Source organism: Canis lupus, chromosome X (genome assembly GCF_003254725.2).
Source record: "Canis lupus dingo isolate Sandy chromosome X, ASM325472v2, whole genome shotgun sequence".
NCBI lineage: Eukaryota > Metazoa > Chordata > Mammalia > Carnivora > Canidae > Canis > Canis lupus.
The window spans coordinates 11,667,919-11,688,207 of NC_064281.1; the positions used below are offsets into that span (position 1 = coordinate 11,667,919).

At 44.9% G+C, this 20,289-nt stretch overlaps 1 protein-coding gene across 3 annotated transcripts in view; it reads right to left on the reverse strand.

The window, feature by feature from the left end:
- Positions 1 to 20,289, reverse strand: part of PIR (pirin) — a 105,513-nt gene that overhangs the window by 71,491 nt on the left and 13,733 nt on the right. For all 3 annotated transcript variants that reach the window (XM_025437096.3, XM_049107376.1, XM_025437089.3), the window contains exon 3: positions 18,891 to 18,983. In XM_025437096.3, coding sequence (XP_025292881.1) covers positions 18,891 to 18,983 — 93 coding nt within the window. The remainder of the gene's footprint in view (positions 1 to 18,890; positions 18,984 to 20,289) is intronic.

Here is a 20,289-nt window from a genome sequence, read left to right on the forward strand (position 1 = left end):
GCCCACCTCCCCTTCCACCACCCCTTGTTCGTTTCCCAGAGTTAGGAGTCTCTCCTGTTCTGTCTCCCTCACTGATATTTCCCACTCATTTTCTCTCCTTTCCCCTTTATTCCCTTTCACTATTTTTGACTGTCCCCAAACGAATGAGACCATATAATGATTGTCCTTCTCCGATTGACTTACTTCACTCAGCATAATACCCTCCAGTTCCATCCACATTAAAGCAAATAAAGTGAAACAAAACTAAAAATCCAGCTCCTCAGTTGCACTGGCCACATTTCAAATGCCAAACTCCTGGCTCTCCCCTTCCTCTTCTGCAATCAGCCTGCCCAGAGAAAGCGAGTGCCTCTGGGAGAGGCCAGCCCCCACGGCAGTGACCTTCACGGGTCCGGCACAGCCAGTGAGATCTGAATAAAGTCTAAGTTTCACTCGCAATTCAGTATTTGGAAGCTCAGCCACGTGCAGATGGAAGCCACATTCTCTACCATCAGCTTTATCAGAAATAAGGTAGTCTTTTGTGTCTGCCATCTTTCTTATTCTTTTATGGTCTCCAATGGCTCAGAATTCATGCTGGGAAGTTAGGCCATCATTTATTATGCCTCCTCAGACCCCAAACAAAGGGGAATTAAAGACCTGCTACCATCAAGTTGTTGAAATCTTATATTGTAGCCTTATAATAAACCCCCTTTGCCGTGAGCCAACTTTATAGGATGCCAGTTCCTGAAACCAAAGACTTACACAGAGCACTTATGACAGTAGAAATCAGGACTGCCTGATAGGAGGACTCTCCGTGTGGCATCCTGCCAAGCAACGACATGGAGGTACACCATGTACAGAGTGGCCTCGGCAGCAACCTCTACCCCAGGTGACAGGCAGACAGCTACGGAAATTGGAGGTTCTAGGTTGTGACAGCTAATTTCAGGTGTCAACTTCACTGGGCTAAGGGATGCCCAGATACATGTAAAGCATTACTTCTGGTTGCATCCGTGAAGGTGTTTCCAGAAGAGATTGGCATTTGAGTCAGTAGACTGAGTAAGGAAGACTGCCCTCACCAGTGTGGGTGGGCATCATCCAATATACTGGGGGCCCCAACAGGACAAGAGGCAGAAGGGTGAATTCCTCCCCTTTCTCCTTTAGCTGGAACATCTAAGGTCTCCTGTCCTCAGACATCGGAACTCCTAGTTCTTGACCTTCAGATGCTGGCATTGACACCAGCAACAACCCCTGTCCCGTGTCCCGTCCCCCCGTCCCCTGTCCCCAATTCTCAGACCTTCGGCCTCAGACTAAATTATGCTACCAGCTTTCCCAGTTCTCCAGCTTACAGAGGGGAGATCGTGAGACTTCTCCACCTCCATAACTGTGTGAGCCAACTCCTATAATAAACCTCCTCTTGTACATCCATGACAGCGATTCCAAATCAGTGGAGCCAGGATGCATTTTCTGATAAACAGTATTGGAACTGACTGACCATATGAGAAGAGAGAGTAAGCCTCCACTATATATGGAAATGTATTCCAAGTGGATAAAGATTTAAATGTTAAAAATAAACTTCTGAGATTTAAATCTAAGAAGACAAAATGTCAGCACAAATCTGTCTTTGCAATTTATTATAGCAGCAAGAAGACAGAACAATCGGATGACGGGCCTACTAGGGCACACTTACCTAATTATGGTACAGCCATACAAGAGAATATTATACAACTGTTAAAAAAGTGATGTAGGGCAGCCCGGGTGGCTCAGCGGTTTAGTGCTGCCTTCAGCCCAGGGCATGATCCTGGAGACCCGGGTTCGAGTCCTGCGTCGGGCTCCCTGCATGGAGCCTGCTTCTCCCTCTGCCGCGTTCTCTCTCTTTCTCTCTCGCTCATTAATAAATAAATAAGTTTTTTAAATAAATAAATAAGTGATGTAGAGGCTCTATTCACTGACCCAGAAAACCAAAATACTATTTTTTTAAAGATTTTATTTATTCACAAGAGACACAGAGAGAGAGAGAGAAGCAGAGAGACAGGCAGAGGAAGAAGCAGGCTCCATGCAAGGAGCCCGACGTGGGACTCGACCCCAGGTCCCCAGGATCAGGCCCTGGGCTGAAGGCTGCGCTAAACCGCTGAGCCACCTGGGCTGCCCCCCAAAATACTATTTAATCAAAAAAAGCAAGTTACCGACAGCAATTTTATTTAAAGAGGTTCACATACAATGATGAGTTTAAATGGGTTCATTTAAATAAAATTGTATCCCGTCATGTTAGGGTTTGCGTGGAGATGCCTGGACAGACACACCAAAATGTGGACAGTGGTCATCTCCAGGTAGTAGAATTGCAAGTACATTGTATTATATCCTCATCCCACTTTTCTGATAGTTTAGGTCTTCCTGCAATGAGTAGTTTACTTTTTTTACAACGGAAACAACTCTTTTATTTTGTGAAAATATAAAGATGCTACCGTTCACCGATGAATGAAAAGAAGTGACCTGCTTTCTTCTGCAGAGATGCTGGTGAATATTTCTTCCCTCTTTAGGTGAACTGGGGCTGGCCAGGAAGGCGGTGAGACAGAAGGGAAAATACAAAGAATTGGAAGAATAACACCATACAATGTGAGAGGACCATGCAGCGAGCTGCGATGTTGCTAGGCAGAAAAGACCTGGAATTATTATTATAGAGGCCAAACTAGGAATGAAGTACTAAGGACCTCATACGAAGCTTACAAATTAAAGAGGACAAATGAAAAGCTTCCAAATCTCAAACAACCAAACTAGAAGGAACAGTGTCTAGAATTGCTTTTCCTTTTCCTGTTTATGCAGGCATTTTTGATTAAAATAACTGCATAATAAAGGCAATTTTCATTCTGTTTGGGTGAAGCTTTGAGTTCTCAAAGGAGTCTCTTTCAAATCATATTCCTTCCATCTCCGAAGTTTTTTCAATTACCCCAGCCTAGGGACTTTCGAGTTGTTAATCATCTAAAAAGATGTCAGGCAACTTTAAAAAGTAAATTGTGGTGAGCATGACTCATTCAAAGATGAAAATTTACGCAGACACCAAAAGAGGTTTGTGCGTGTGTGCGTGCGTGCTTGTTGCAAGTTTTATTTTAGAGAGCAATGCCAACACTGTTTCTAAAAGGCAGAAGGCGGTTATCCCCACTTTTCCCCTACTTTTTCAGCGTGGATGTCCTCTTTTCTCTGGTCATACAAAAGTCAACATTATGCCTCCCATCCTAAATACTATAAAATCTGAATTGGAGAAGTCTGGTCAATGAAGCTTTACTGAGGCCATAACGCCTGCCCTTGACCACTTAAAGCAAAAGCCATACTTTTAGCCGTTGGGAGGGAAGAAAAAAAAAATCAGAAACCAATGACCCCTTAGTTTTGCTTATCTTTTCTTTTCTTTCTTTATTTTTCTTAAGTGCTGTAAATCCTACACTGAGACCTTCAAGTATAAATGATGCCTGCAGAGGATTTTTTTGAAACTCAAGCCGTACTCTGAGAGCTGACACAAACCAGATGATCTTTTAGGACATTACATAATCGCAAACACCTGGAGAGTTGCTGTGGGTGGCTGATGGAACTGGGAGTGTTATGTTTAAACTCAAGAGTTGCGTGTGTCTAATTAAGAAGTCTGTAATCTGAAACAGGTGTTTTTTTTTTAAAGGACTTGCCATGCTTTCTGATCCTGCTCCGTCCTTTCCTCCGTCCTAGTCCTAAACTTTCCATGGATCTTCAAACACTTCTGCTTCCTTGTCAGTTCTTACTTCTTGATGCCTTTGCCTATTTGGAAGGAGAGAGACACGACGCCGAAACAGGAACCAGAGAAAAGTGCCACTTGCAACGTGAAATTTAAGAAACGTGCACCTCAAGGAGCTATCACTTAATTCTGAAGAATTATAACACGAGATAGAGTCAAGTTTGTTGTTTCTTTCTGGCTGGTATTTAGAAGGACGAGTGTGATGATCTCATTCAATGTTTCTAGATGCAAGACTTTTTCTTTAAAGCACAAAGTTTGCACTATAGATAAAACTACGTTTACTTTTCATTTCTCTGTGCCTGAAATGGTGGCTCTTTTTTTCTATTGGTAGCTGAGTAGGAAAAAGAGAAAAACAAAACAAAAACAGGGGTGGAGGCCATGGCTGTGGAGAGAGGCCAGCAAGGAGCATATTGCATAATAGAAGCAGCTAGCAGGTCTTCAAGGCTAGAAATGTAATGTTCGGATCCATACAATTAAGGACCCACGTTATTTTACAAAAAATGTTTTACTTACTTGGGCAATTGTGGAGAAATCTGCAATATCACCCCACTAAAATAAGCTCATCCAATCCCGACCCCACATAAACACCTTCACAAGTGCCAATGGGTGGGTTTAACAAAAAAAGGAAGAGATAAAAAAAAAAAAAGGAAAAGATAAACAACGTGGAAAAGAAAAAAGATAACCAAATGGTTTAGGTATTCAGCCAACTATTTTAAAGCTCCACTGGGAGCTTTAAGGGTCCTGCCTTGCCATTTCCTGCCACAACCGTGCCCAGGGTGGCCAACCCTGAGGGATTCCCCACCCCACACCGCCCCCTGCTGGCGGGGCCCGGCCTTGGGGAACCACTCAGGCTTTGGGGCCCGGGTTGGAATCTCAGGTTTGCCATTTACCACATGTGAAACGCAGAGCCAAGTGCTTTGACTTCTTGGAGGCTCAGTTTCTTCATGTACAACATGGACCCAGGGGAGGGGCTCACCAAGTGAAGTGAGGAAACGTGCGCAAAGTTCCCGGCACATGACAAGTGGTCAGTAAGTTCCAGAACTGGCACAGCTGCCACACTTCCGCTGGCAGAGATCCCGTGGTGGGTCTTCCCTCACGCCTCCTGGAAAGTGTGTCTCCCGATATGCTCATGGCTCACTTCTCAGGCCTCTGTTCATTCAGGCCTCCATTCAAACGTCACCACCTAAGAGAGGACGCCCCCACCCAGCCCGTCACATCGGTCGGCCTAGTCTTTATCTTCCTACGCTGACATGTTTCTTCCTCTTAGCTTCTTCCCAAAGGAACACTAGACCATATAATTATTTGGTTATTCATCATCTGTCTTCCCTAAGAAAGCGTAACCTCCCCCGAAGGTTCCAGAACAGCGCTGGCAGTGGAGATCCGTGACACATCAGCATGGACAAGGCCCCCGACTCTGAGAATCTACGATCTACAGGTCACGGATGAAAACGCTGTGGCTTAGTGTGCTTAAGTCACGCCATTAAGAACAGCAGAGCGAGGACTTCAATCAACATGTTGTCTCTGAAGATAAAATCACGTCACCCTCTCATGCTGCCTCACCACCTCGGCAGCAACACATGCGTTGTGAGATCTGATGGGAATTGCAAAAACAGGCGGGACTGAGGCACCTGGGTGGCTCAGTCGGTTAAGCGTCTGACTCTTGATTTAGGCTCAGGTCATGATCGCAGGGTCATGAGATCGAGCCCCAAGTCAGGCTCCGCGCTGGGCGTGGAGCCTGCTTGAGATTCTCTCTCTCCCTCTCCCTCTGCCCCTCCCCCTGCTCATTCTCGAGGAGAGATGAAAGAGAGAGAGAAAGATAAGACAGAGCAAACCAGCCAGGACTGCCCACTGCGAGGGCTTTAGACGAACTGGCCACCTCTGGCAAAGAAAGGGTCCTCGCGCTGTAGTGCACAAAGCTGAAAACAGGCCTCATGCCTCGTGGGGGAGGTGGAGAAGAGGCGGGTGGAGGGACAGGGGGCCACAGGTTCCTGAGAGGAGGCGCTCCCAGGATCCTTCCTTGGTGTGGACACGAAGAGTTCCACCCAACAATGTCTAACTACAGAGAAAAGAACTTACTTAGTTTAGGCAATTTTCCTTTTACATTTTTCTGTTGCTCCCATTCACAAAAGTCTCCCAAATCTACTAATTCTCCTCTCCCTCGGAGTAAAATATCTGACATGCACATCAAGGCTCGATACCGATCATATTCCTGCATCTAACTACTCATGTGAGCTGAATGGCAGACTCCCTCGGAAACTTCCAGCTGCTTCTAGAACCCCAGGGCCAGGCCAGGAACGCCCTTTCTCTTCCAACCCCACTCAGGATTCAACGTTTTGTGGAAGCTCTTCAGACAACCTACCGCTGGCTCCTCCCGTAATCGCAGGCTGACAGCACCTAAATCTCTTAAAACTGTGGTCAAGGCTAAAAAAACAACAAAAAAAAACAAACAAACAAAAAAAAAAAAACTGTGGTCAAGGTGTCCGTGCCCCTTGTGTTCCAGTTCCCGGGTTCTACTGAAGGGGCAGCAGGGGGATGGCTTGCCGACTTCGAGGATTACCCGAGTTTCCCACCTGCAAAAGTGTCAGGTCTGCACCCAGGGTGAGAATGTGCATCGTCAGGAGTATTGTTGCTTAAGAGTGCCCTCTGCTGATGCTAACGACGTGTGCTCGCTGTTTTTCTACTATCAGACCTCAGCAGAACAGCGAGAGGTCTTGCAAATCAAGCCCCTGAAAACTAAGCCTATCCTCTAGGCCGTGCATGGGGTCTCTTGCTTCAGGACCGTATGTGGGTGGCCAGGTGCCATCTGGGCATCAAGGGACCGGCTCAGAAACAGGAAATTAGAAATCACCCAAAAGGAAGACAGTGATCATCCGTTCCCTACCTTCAGGGAGCCACCACTCTAGCAGGGGAAACGCTACTAAAATATGCAGAAAAGAGAAATTAATACCAAAAAGAAATACAGGGGCGCCTGGCTGGCTCAGTCAGTGGAGCGCGCGACTCTTGATCTCGGGGCTGCAAGTTCAAGCTCCATGCTGGGTGTAGGGGTAACTTAAAAATAAAATCTTAAGAAAAATAAGTAAAATTAGTCCCTGTGGAAACAGAAAAAAGATCAATTCTGATGAGCAAGAATCTGAAGGAATGGGGGGGTTATTCATGGAGGAGCAGTCCCCCAGCTGGTCCTTAAAAGACTGCCCTGCTGGGAAAAAGCTGGGGTGACTGGGGCAAAAAAAGTGCAGAGGAGGAGGAAAGGAATTTGTAAGTTGGAATAAAAGCCTAGAAGCAATTAAAGCATGGTTTTATTAATTACCATGTCATTGCCAGATCGTGAATGGTTTTGTGGCTGCAAGAAGTTAAATGGCTACCCCTAAACATCCAGGCGGTTAACCAACCTAGTCCATTTCCTCAGTGAAGTTCAGAGAAGAGCCAGACAGGAGGACATTTGGATCCCTGAACCACAACAGCATCAGGACGCACAGTTAGTAACAGAGAGACTGGGACGTGTTTGCAGCTGGGGATCCGTGTCACGGATGCAATCTCATTTCTAATGGTATTAACTTAAGAATGTTTTGGGGCAATACCAGATGTACAGAAAGGGAACTCCGTTCCAGGAGTGTGAGGGTGGAAGAGTGGACAAGTGTGGGCCCGGGATCAGATGGGCCTGCCCAATCCTGCCCTATATGGGCTGCGTGACCTTGACAAGTCACCACTTCCGAGCCTGTTTCCTCATCTATAAAATAGGGGAGGAGGGCTTTCAATTCCTACTTTTCAGGATTGCTGTGAAGCCTGGAGGTAACGTATAGAAGGCATACGGAGCGTTTCATAAAACTGGTAGCTCAGACTGCCTGGCAAATTTCCTTTGGGTTTAGTCCCATGTGGTCAAGGCATTTCATTTTCACAGGGTCGATTGATGGAAAACTCTGAAACAACTTTGCTAAGACTGTTGAAGATTTACAAGAATTTTTTTAAAGATTTATTTGTTTATTTTCTGGGGGAGGGGCAGAGGGAGAAAAAGAGGGAGTCTTTTTTTTTTTTAAGGACTTTATTTATTTATTAGACACAGAGAAAGGCAGAGAGACACAGGCAGAGGGAGAAGCAGGCTTCCCGCAGGAGCCCAATGCGGAACTCGATCCCGGGACCCCAGATCATGCCCAGAGCTGAAGGCCGACTCAACCACTGAGCCACCCAGGCGTCCCAGGGAGAGAGAGTCACAAGCAGACTCCGCACTGAGCGCAGAGCCCGATGTGGGGCTCGATCTCACGACACTGAGACGGAGACTGGAGCCAAAACCAACTGACTGGGCCACCCAAGCACCTGTGCAAGGAGTTTTTTTTATCACATACTGATCTATGTTCATTCACTCTGGACTTAATTTCAGTCTCACTTCAAAAGCGTTATTTGGTGACATAAAAGGATGTTTAATGACTGGTTTACTGTCTTTATTACATCCCCTCTTCCAACGTGTCTGTGTAAGAACTCTAGGAATGTAGCCTCTCAGACACGAGTGGTTTCTGTTTGTAATTGTAACAGGGGGGGAGGTGGGGCAGAGGGGGAAACCTGCTGGGGATGTATCTGAATTACTTTTGAAGACTAATTCAGTTAATTGCTGCTTTCCCTCCTGTGACCGATGCTTCTAGACATAGGCCAGGGTTTCATTCTCTGCTGTGGGAACTGGCCCCTGTGCTGCAGGACGTTCAGCAGCATTCCTGGCCTCTATTCACTAGATGGCAGCAGCACCCTCCAGTTGGTATAACCAGCAATGTCCCCAGAAATGGCCACATTGACCCCACTTAGTCAAAGTCACCCCCACTTGAGAACCACTGACGTAGACAGTCTAAAATCCCAACTTTGGGACTAAAGATCATACTATTTAGAATGACAGTATTAACGTGGGAGTTTCAGGATATAAAACATTGGTCATTCATTCATAACTGAAGGTCACACCCTGCTGTGAAGGCCTTTCCCAAATAACGGCCCAACCTACAGCTTGAGATCCCACCCCACTCTACACATCCAATTTTTTTTTAATTTATCCCACAGAGTTTTTATTTATCTTTTTAAGTGAGCTCTATGCCCAACATGGGGCTGGAACTCATGACCCTGAGATCGAGTCACATGGTCTACTGAGCCAGCCAGGTGCCCGCTCTACACATCTAATTCTTAGTCTGACTACTTCCTCACTATTTCTAGAATATCGCCATACCACGCCCTCTACCTTTTCCTCCACTGTCCAGAGAGTTCTAACTTATTCCTTAAGATTGTACCAAATGGCCAATTTTCTGCTGAAACTCTCCCAGACCTTTCTGTGAGAAATGCTAGCTTCTCCCTCAGAACGTGAAACTTCATCAACAGGACCTCTCTTGTCCCTCCTTAATTATTTTCTAATGGTCTTGCAAACTGGAAGTCCTCTGCCCCCACTTGGGAACTCACATTCACACGCGCATGCAGGCTTGCACACAGGTAGCTGTTGACTGGAACAGAACACAAACCCGGTTGATTTTATGTGCAGAGGCCAGACCCAAGTCAGAGAGGCCTCGGCAAGAGTTCCTAGAGAGCCAGTGAGCACCAGGAGCTTCACCAGCCACGAGAGCACTGCTGATCTTATATGGTACGTGAAGAGGGAATTTTGAAAATACTGATTATTTGAATAACCAATACACATTGCTCAAAAGTGAAAGGCACAACAAGAAAAAAGAGGAATAGAGTGAAAATGAACTTTCTCCTCCTCACCGCTCGGTAACCTTCCCTGGAAGGCATAGGACCGGCTTCCTGGGTGTCCTGCAGAGATGATGTAGGCATACCCAAGAATCAAGGTCTAAGTGGGATACCTGTCCCATCAACATGTCCATCAACACATGACCAATAAACAAAACGGGACATATCCATACGATGGGTAATTATTCAGCCATAAAAATGACTTAAGTGCTGACACACATCACCACATGCAAGGGCCTTGAAAACATTCGCCAAGTGAAAGAAAACAGACACAAACGACCAGATATCATCTGATTCCTTTTATATGAAATGTGCAGAGGGACACCTGGGTGGCTCAGCAGTTGAGCATCTGCCTTCGACTCGGGTCATGATCTCAGGGTCCTGGGATCGAGCCCCACATCGGGCTCCCTGCTCAGTGGGGAGTCTGTTTCTCCCTCTGCCTCTGCCTCTGCCTGCCGCTCCCCCTGCTTGTGCTCTCTCTTTCTCTCTCAAATAAATAAAATCTTTTAAAAACTAAAATAAGCCTGATGAAAATGTGCTGGAATTGGTGGTGATAGCTCACAATACCGTGAAAATACTAAAAACCACTAAATATTTTCAAAAAGCTTTGTGACTCTGTATCTGTCGTTAAGCGTTGATTTTCTAAGCACCATCTTTTGGAATTGTAATGTGAATTTTGGAGTTCTCTTTTCTTTGAATCAATGTAGAAGTAATCACTCATTAAAACAGCCCATTTGGGGATCCCCAGGTGGCTCAGCGGTTTAGCACTTGCCTTCAGCCCAGGGCACAACTTGGAGACCTGAGTTCGAGTCCCACATCAGGCTCCCTGCATGGAGCCTGCTTCTTCTTCCTCTGCCTGTGTCTCTGTGCCTCTCTCTCTCTCTCTGTATCTCTCATGAATGAGTAAATAAAATCTTTAAAAAATAAATAATAATAAATAAAACAGCCTATCCTTCCCACAGCACAATTGATAATAAGCCATTTTTAAAAACAATAAAGGTAAGGATGCTTAGGTGGCTCAGTGGGCTAAGCATCTGACTCTTGATTTCGACTCAGGACATGATCTCAGGGTCGTGAGAACAAAGTACTAAATGAATAAATAAATAAATCTTTTTAAAAAAAGAATAAAAGTAGTCTTTGCTTTTTTTAAAATATTTTTAAAGATTTATTCGAGAGAGAGAGAAAGAGTGGGCCCAAAAGGGGGGAGGGAAGGAGAGAAGCAGACTCCCCGCTGAGCAGAGAGCAGGACTCGGAGCTCTGATTGCAGGACCCTGGGATCATGACCTGAGCTGAAGGCAGACGCTTAATCAACTGAGTCACCCAGGTGCCCTAGTCTTTGCTTTTTATACAAATCCTACACTAATGCCATAATGGTTCTGTCACTTTCCAACTATCATGGAGATTATTCTATATTTGAACATGTCAAGCTGTGGCATTCTCCTTAATGGCTGTAGAGCACGTCACTGCAGGGACACATGTGTTTAAACCACTAGTTCTCAGGCAGCCCGGGTGGCTCAGCAGTTTAGTGCCGCCTTCAGCCCAGGGCCTGATCCTGGAGACCTGGGACCGAGTCCCATGTTGGGCTCCCTGCATGGAGCCTGCTTCTCCCTCCGTCTGGGTCTCTCTGCTCCTCTCTCTCTGTATGTCTTTCATGAATAAATAAATAAAAATCTTTAAAAAAAAAAAAGCAACCCACAGAATGGGAGAAAATATTTAAAAATGAAAAAATAAACCATTAGTTCTCGCCTGGGGGCCATTTGGTAGCCTCCCCAACGCACACAGTAGGCAATATCTGGAGATATTTTTTGTTGTCACCACTGGAAGTGGTAGGGGGAGGGGGGGGCTACTGGCATCTAGTGGAGAGAGGCCGGGGAAGCTGCTCAGCATCTTGCAATGCACAGGATGGCCCTCACAGTAGAGTTATCCTCTCAAAATGTAACAGTCCCCAGGTTGAGAAGCCTTGATTTAAACAGCCCATGATTAGGGACGCCTGCATGGCTCAGCGGCTGGGTGCACACCTTCGGCTCAGGTTGTGATCCCAGGATCCGGGATCGAGTCCCACATCAGGCTCCCCACAAGGAGCCTGCTTCTCCCTCTTCCTGTGTCTCTGCCTCTCTCTCTCAGTCTGTGTCTCTCGTGAATAAATAAATAAATCTTTAAAAAAAATAAACAGTCCATGATTAAGGAAAATTTAAATTTTTTACAATATTTGCTTTTACAAATAATGTTGAATATGCCATCTTCCAGATATGCAACTTCCTCATATGCAATTTCCAGATATATAATGATTCCCCTATTATTTTGAATGCTTACTTTATTCCCCTTGTACGAACTTTTTTTTTGTACGAACTTTTTAAAACTGGAATAAAGATGCGTATAATAAGCCTTTGTTCTTACTTTATTTTTTTGTTTTGTTTTTTCTGTTTTGTCCAGAAAATTATTAGATTTCTAAAAGTAGGGGCAGCCCGGGTGGCTCAGCAGTTTAGCGTCGCCTTCAGCCCAGGGTGTGATGTGCTCCCTGCGTGGAGCCTGCTTCTCCCTCTGCCTGTGTCTCTGCCTCTCTCTCCATGTGTCTTTCATGAACAAATACATAAAATCTTTTTAAAAAAGAAAAAACAGATTTCTAAAACTAGGATTACTGGGATAAAGGAGAAAAAACTTTTTCCCCTGAGGTATCTGGGGCTCCCACTGCTACTATGAAGGGGTATCTCCCTCCTTCTATCTGATTATTGCTTTCATGTTTCATGCCGGAAAGTGAGTGACCTGTGCACGGGGATTTTATATCGAGCCACTTACAAGGAGCTTTTGGCTGATGCTCTCAGCACGGTGGTGAAGGTGGCTCTCGCTTCCTTCCTATACTCTGTTGAGCCTCAACTCCAGATCATATCAAACAAACATAGGAGCTAAAACCTCCATGCATGGCTTCTGGACAAGTCCTGCGCCCTCCGCCCTCCTCCAGTCACATCACCTCCCAAAGCGGGATGCGGTCACTGTGCGGTTTGCTTCATCACCGTATTACCTCCAAATAAGTACTTTTTCCTCCTCCTCTCTGACAGCTGTAACTCTCAGTAATGGCTTCAAAGCTTCTAGAGCCAGGTTAAATCGCAGTGGCGCTGGCAAACAGTCTTGTCTGCTCTTCCCTGCAATTAACAGGATTATGTGTAATACCTCCGTGGTAGATAGGACATGGGAAGTTCACTGAATGGTCTTCAGGATACTGAGAAAGGACCCTTCTTTGCCATTTTTTGTAGAATCGTTGTTTTTTCTTTGCCAAATGGGTTCTGATTTTTTTTTTAATTTTATTTATGATAGTCGCACACACAGAGAGAGAGAGAGAGAGGCAGAGACACAGGCAGAGGGAGAAGCAGGCTCCATGTACCGGGAGCCCGATGTGGGATTCGATCCCGGGTCTCCAGGATCACGCCCTGGGCCAAAGGCAGGCGCCAAACCGCTGTGCCACCCAGGGATCCCCTGGGTTCTGATTTTTTATCAAGCTTTCTAACCCCCACCCCCCCCAACCCCGTCCCAGCTTTGATTAGACAATGGCATGGTTTGGTTTTGAGACTACACAGAAAGCTAGAGAAAGCAGGCTGTGTGGGAGACGGGAGGCTTGAGTCAGTCGTAAGTTTGAGGGGTGAATCACCCGGACCCTTCCCTTCCTGTCCAGGATATCGTCCAGGCATTGCATGCAAATGCTGCTGGCTGCCATCCAGTAAACAGGAGTGTGGCTTTTCTGATGGGCACACCCTTGCAAACAGGACGGGTCTGTTCTCCTGAACAAAAGCAAAGAACCTGCTGAGGCTTGCAGTGAAAAACTTGAAAAAAGCACTTCTAAGCCCTGCTAAGGACCCAGGAGACAAGGTCATCCCGAGGTGTCCCTGCCGCATGACGGTTTGCTCCTAACTGTCCTTAAATGTCACTAAGTGGGAGTGACCCCCCATGCTGCCTTCCCCAAAACTTGGGGGTTCCCAGGAGCGTGGGACTTCCAGCGCTACAACTAGGGCAGTCCCGAGGCTGTCATTTAAAGGATGACTTTGAAAGGCACAAAAACAGGTGAGAAGTTCATCAACAACGTGCTGAACTTGAACTGCTTCTTTTTGGAGCTAAACTACACAAGGCGTGGGCTCTCCAGATCATTCGGTCCGGCCGTTCAGAGCTGCCCTAAGCAAATCAAGGTATCAGGCCTGACCAGAAATAGGTAACTGCAAAATTATCCCGGCCTTTACCACTCCGCTCTTTTTATTTCTTTAAAGATTTTATTTATTTATTCATGAGACAGACGCAGAGACACAAGCAGAGGGAGAAGCAGGCTCCCTGCGGGGGGCGGGAGGGCAATGCGGGACCCCATCCCAGGACCCCAGGATCATGACCTGAGCCAAAGGCAGGTGCTCAACCACTGAGCCAACCAGGTGTCCCCACCACTCAGCTCTTTTGAAAACAGTGTTCCCCAGAGTCCTAACTCCCGGCAGGAAATGCTGAATGCATCGTCCCTTTTGTCTTGTGACCTCCAGCTGTGCCTCCTTTTCCGGAACGTTCCTTCTTCCTCATTTTTCAGGCAAGTTTTTAACAGAAAATATATAGTTATCTAAACCATTAGGTTTAAAAAAAAGATTACCGACTAACAGTAAAATCAGGTCCTCGCTCTTATCTCATCGAATTATAGTATTTCTGGTTCAGAAGATCATCTCGATGGGCATTTCTCCAATCTTACCTGCACATATCAATCACTCGAGGATGCTGATGAAATGCAGATTATTTGTCTACAGATCAGAGGTGCAGCCTGAGGTTCCAGGTGATACCACTGCTGTTTCATGTTTTAACTTGAGGTAATAAGAACTTTGTAGAATAACATTCTCCACATTTCTTTGATTACGTATCACTCTTAGTTTAAAAAAGTGCGAGCATACACTCATAATGTATATATCTATTTATATTTTACATTCATGAGTTAGTAGTACAGCATAATTGCATTTTTATTTAAAAAAATTAATGTCCGGGGATCCCTGGGTGGCTTAGCGGTTTGGCGCCTGCCTTCGACCCAGGGCGTGATCCTGGAGTCCTGGGATCGAGTCCCACATCGGGCTCCCTGCATGGAGCCTGCTTCTCCCTCAGCCTGTGTCTCTGCCTCTCTCTCTGTGTCTATCATGAATAAATAAATAAAATTAAAAAAAAATTAATGTCCATCGGGGGCACCAGGGTGGCTCAGTGGTTGAGCGTCTGCCTTTGGCTCAGGTCGTGATCCTAGGGTCCTGGGATGGAGTCTCACATCAGGCTACCCGTAGGGAGTCTGCTTCTCCCTCTGCCTGTGTCTCTACGTTTCTGTGTCTCTCATGAATAAATAAATAAAGCCTTTAAAAAAATTAATGTCCATCAGCACAGCACTGACTTCTGTAGCACACACCCTATTTTGAGGACCACTAATCCTGAAAACACACCCATTATGTTAACATTCCGTGAATGCTCATATTTCTCCAGGCATAAGAAACTCACTTTGATTCGGGAAGCCTATTCTATATTTTATATACATAGTCTATGTTTATTAGAAAGTTCTTCCTTCTATTGGTTTGTCTGTATGCTTTGTATCCAAAGGTTTACCTTTGGGCGCAGGCAAAACCAGCCTAATCCCTCTTAACACTACTGCAACTGCTATCACTGAGAAGGGCTTGATTTCCTTAACACAGAAGCTTCTAGAACACCGTAAGAATACCAGCAACCCAAAAGAAAAAAAAAATAGGCCAAGCATATAAATATGGAAGGTAAACAAATATTTAAAAAGAAAAGATACTCAACCTTGTTCAGATAAGAGAAATGTAAATTAAAACTACGATGAGGTATTCTTTTTCACTTGTCAAAATGGCAAAGGTAAAGAAAAACTGGACAAATATATGATGTTGGTGATGCTAAGGGAAGACAGGCACCCTCCTCATACATTGCCGTGGTAATGTCAATTGGTACAACCTTCACGGGTAGTGCTTAAAAGATTAGTTTTTCAAATATGGGGAAAATACTAACAATATAATGTTAAATGAAAAAAAGGCAGAAAACGTACAGCATGATACCAGGAAAAAAGTACCGAAAGAAAATTCATCAAAGCAATAATGATACCTGTTCCTGGACAGCAAGACAACATAGCAGGTGATTCTGTTTTTTTTTTAAGATTGTATTTATTTATTTGAGAAAGTGATCTTGAGTGTGGGGGGGAGGGAGAGGGAGAGGGAGGGAGACGGAAACCCCCGCTGAGCAGGGAGCCTGATGCGGGCTCCATCCTAGGGCTCCGGGATCATGACCTGAGCTGAAGGGCAGACACTTAACCACCTGAGCGCCCCCTGGCTCTGTTCTTTTTTTTTTTTTTTTTTTTTTTAGATTTTATTCACTCATTCTTTAGAGAGAGAGAGAGAGAGAGAGGCAGAGACACAGGCAGAGGGAGAAGCAGGCTCCATGCAGCCAGGAGCCCGACGTGGGATTCGATCCCTGGTCTCCAAGATCGCGCCCTGGGCCAAAGGCAGGTGCCAAACCGCTGCACCACCCAGGGATCCCCCAAATACCAATGTTCTAGAGCTGAACTCCTTCCCTGTTTGAAGTTGAGCACCTTACAATTTACACATTGCAAGTTGCAAAGGAAATTAAGTTTCCTTTTCACAATGGGAAAGAAAGCAATGTGTGCCATCACTGGTTTTATTTAATACATTCATCGTCTTTAGCAAAAGTTCTGTTGTTATTATCCAATTACACTCAGCCAGTAGGTACTGAGTGTCACCAGCTGCAGAACACGGAGAGGCATGGGATTATCTCAGCTGAAGCAATTTACAGTGCTCTTGACCATGGGAGGGGAGGTTGAGGCAACTCCTAACTCTAATACATGACAGAACAGGATCGAGGCCACCGTAAAGATCTAATGTGCAGGAGACTAGTAAATAGAATGCTGTGGGGACCAAGCGAAGGAGAAAGTGTCCCCTCTTGAGATTGTCTCGTGAAACTTGACTGGAGACAGTGACATCTGAAAAGACCTTGAGGGATTATTACAACTGGAGCTGTGAAAGTGGTGAGAACAGCCTGATACCAGAAGCAGAGGAGCACAGCGGGGAGACGTGCTCAGGGACCCAAGTCAGAATGCAGCACGGGTGGGTGGAGGGTAAGTAAAAGGAATGGCTTCCATGACTGCTGTAAGGCAAGACACAACCCCCCCAAAGTGCTAACAGAGAAGAGAATTGGAAGCCCAATGGCTAAGTGAGGGAGGGAGACCGGTCCAACTACCTTGAGCCTTTATATTATTTCCAGAAGCTTCTTGGTTTACTCAACCTTGACACTGCAGTGGTTAACTCTTTACTGGTCCGTCTTTCACCTCCCTAACCAGATTGCAAACTAGAGGCGAGCAGGGGCCAAGTCTCCTTCTTCCTTAGCCTCCCTCCCGCCTGCCACCCACGCTCCCCAACACACGAACACACACACCCAATCTACAAAAGATCGCCTGACACCAATATCTGCATGTCGCCAGTCTTTAGTAAATATTTACACATTCAACAATTGGCTTGACAAACACACTGAGCCCCAGTCTGTTTCCTAATACAGGTTCCTCCCACGGAGCAGATGGTTGCAGTTTCTTCTTAACTGTCCCTACGCTTTCCCAGAATATAGGTACATGTGGAGAATAAGAATCTTTCAAAGTGCCACAATACTGTATTATACATTTTTATCTCCCTATCTCAAATGGAAAATAAGTGTTCAGCACAATCTCTACAAATCTTAGTTAAATTTGTAAATGTATCGGTCTGACCTTAAAATCCTGATTTTTAGGCTATATTCCATTTCAGCCCTCAATTCTATAATTCCTTAGAATTGATTTTAAATACTAATAGTGTTCTTAGATTGTCTTTGGAGTTTAAAATATTACATGAGATTGGGCAGCCCAGGTGGTTCAGCGGTTTAGCGCCGCCTTCAGATCATCAGGTTGTGATCCTGGAGACCTGGGATCGAGTCCCGAGTCGGGCTCCCTGTATAGAGCCTGCTTCTCCCCCTGCCTGTGTCTCTGTCTCTCTCTCTCTGTGTCTCTCATGAATAAATAAATTAAAAAAAATACTACATGAGATTAATCATTTCTGAATATTTTTGAAGAAAAATACATTTTCTACATAAAATTATTTAAATCACATCTTAAATTGTTTCTTCTCTCACAAATTATTTTAATTATGTAGAAATTTTAAGAAGTCCATTTCTTTTTAATTTATGTATATTTTTAAAATTATGTATATTTTTTGAGAGGAAGTGGGAGAGGGGTAGAGGGAGAGGGAGAGAATCCCAAGCAGACTCCAAGCCCAGTGCATGAGCCCCACATGGGGCTCAATCTCACAACTCCGAGATCATGACCTGAGGTGAAATCAAGAGTCTGATGCCCAACCGACTGAGCCATCCAGGTGCGCCAGAAGCCGATTCTTGCTCTTTATTAACTGCTCAAATAAAAATGTTTCCAGTGGCACCAGTTCAAAGAATATTAAAAACAACAAATATTTATTTTTTAAAGATTTATTTATTTATTCATGAGAGACAGAGAGAGAGAGAGAGAGAGAGAGAGAGAGAGGCAGAGATATAGGCAGAGAGAGAAGCAGGCTCCATGCAGGGAACCCTATGTGGGACTCGATCCCAGGACCCTGGTATCACGCCCTGGGCTGAAGGCAGAGGCTCAACCGCTGAGCCACCCAGGCATCCTCAAAACAGCAAATATTTAAATTTGAATATGCTTTGTGTTGACATATGTGGCTTGCCATAGTAGCTGGTCTACAGCTAAGAACTTATAAATTAATTTAACTATTATTCATTGTTTCTAACTTTGAATTTTCTATTAGAAGTTATTACTAAGGGCACCTAGCTGGCTGAGTCAGAAGAGTATGCGACTCTTGATCTCAAGGTCATGAGTTTGGGATCCCTGGGTGGCTCAGCAGTTTAGCGCCACCTTCAGCCCAGGGCGTGATCCTGGAGTCCCGGGATCGAGTCCCATATCGGGCTCCCTGCATGGAGCCTGCTTCTCCCTCTGCCTGTGTCTCTGCCTCTCTCTCTCTCTCTCTGTCTCTCATGAATAAATAAAATCTTTTTTTTTAAAAAAAGGTCATGAGTTCAAGCCCCACTTGGGTGTAGAGATTACTTAAATAAATATTTTTTAAAAAGAAGTGACCATTAGGTTTTGAGGCACCTGGGTGGCACAGTTGGTTGAGTGTCCAACTCTTGGTTTCAGCTCAGGCTGTGATCTCAGGGTCATGAGGTCAAGCCCTGAGAGGGCTCTGTGCTCAGCTCAGAGTCTGCTTAAGACTTTTTCTCCCTCTCCTTCCCCCCTCCCCCATGTGCGCTCTCTCAAATAAATAAATACGTCTTTAAAAAAAGAAATGATTACTAGATTTAATAACAGAGGCAAATTTAAAGATACTCACTTTTGTAGTCAAATTATTTTACTTACCGTCTCAAAACCTCGATGTGGGTGATCAGGAAATCCGCCTGGTCTACCGCCTTTAAATTCATCAAACAGCAAAAATGGATCCAGATTTTTTAACTGAAATAAAAATTAAATCCAGCAGATTAGACATGCCTTTTAAACCACATAGTAGGGGCTATATTCATGGACAGATCTAGCAAAACTCACTGAGAACGACATAGCTAATGAGGAACTTTTGCAATGAAAATTACTTTTGGGAAAGAACTCCTTGCACACACACACACACACACACACACACACACAAGAACTAAATTAAAGAGCTGATTTTGTAAGAAGTACAAAGAGAGGAAAAACATTTCATGATCATCTAAGACTAAACGGTTAAGCACAAACAAGATATTGTCTCTCCTAAACAGAATAAAAATATCAGGGACTTCAGGCCCCCCTGGAGAAGGTTGACGTTTATAGAATATTGAGGTTTCCTATACATAAACAGTTAACTCCATCTATTTGCGGGTTTTATTTATTTTTTTAAGATTTATTTCTTTATCCATGAGAGAGAGAGAGAGAGGCAGAGACACAGGCAGAGGGAGAAGCAGGCTCCCTGTGGAGAGCCTGATGTGGGACTTGATCCCAGGACCCTGGGATCATGCCCTGGGCCGAAGACAGACACTCAACCACTGAGCCACCCAGGCATCCCTATTTGGGGCTTTTAAAATGTCTCTTAATAGGATTCATAATTTTCTCCATACATATATTTTTTTTAATTTATAGGGGGTCCCTGGGTGGCACAGCGGTTTAGCGCCTGCCTTTGGCCCAGGGCGCGATCCTGGAGACCCGGGATCGAATCCCATGTCAGGCTCCCTGCATGGAGCCTGCTTCTCCCTCTGCCTGTGTCTCTGCCTCTCTCTCTCTCTCTCTGTGTGACTATCATAAATAAATAAAAATTTAAAAAAATTTATAGGTAATGTTTTTAATGACATCATAAATAGGATTTTTTTATTTTGTTTTTGAACAGTATGCTACTAGGGAATAAAAATGTGAATAGAAAGGTGATTTTTGAACATCACTAAGCTCTTATTAATTTTAATAATCTATCCATAGCTTCTTTTGGGTTTTTTTTCGGGGACATTCAGATCACCAGTGTATTTATCAATGAGCTTTTGCTCAGTAGTTCACAAATCACTTGTTGCCTGCATTAGATTAAAGCTGTGCCAGGCTGCTGTTTTTCTGGGTTCTGCTAGGCTTGGCTGGTCTCCACATGGATTCTCATTCTCAAGCACAAGCTGAAATAGTGGCCACCTTCTAGGACATGCTGTTCTTATAACCAAGGACAAGAGCAAATGGAAGCCAAGCCAACAGCACACAATCACATTAACACGTCCCATTAGTCACAGCATGTGACATGGCCAAGCCCAAGGCA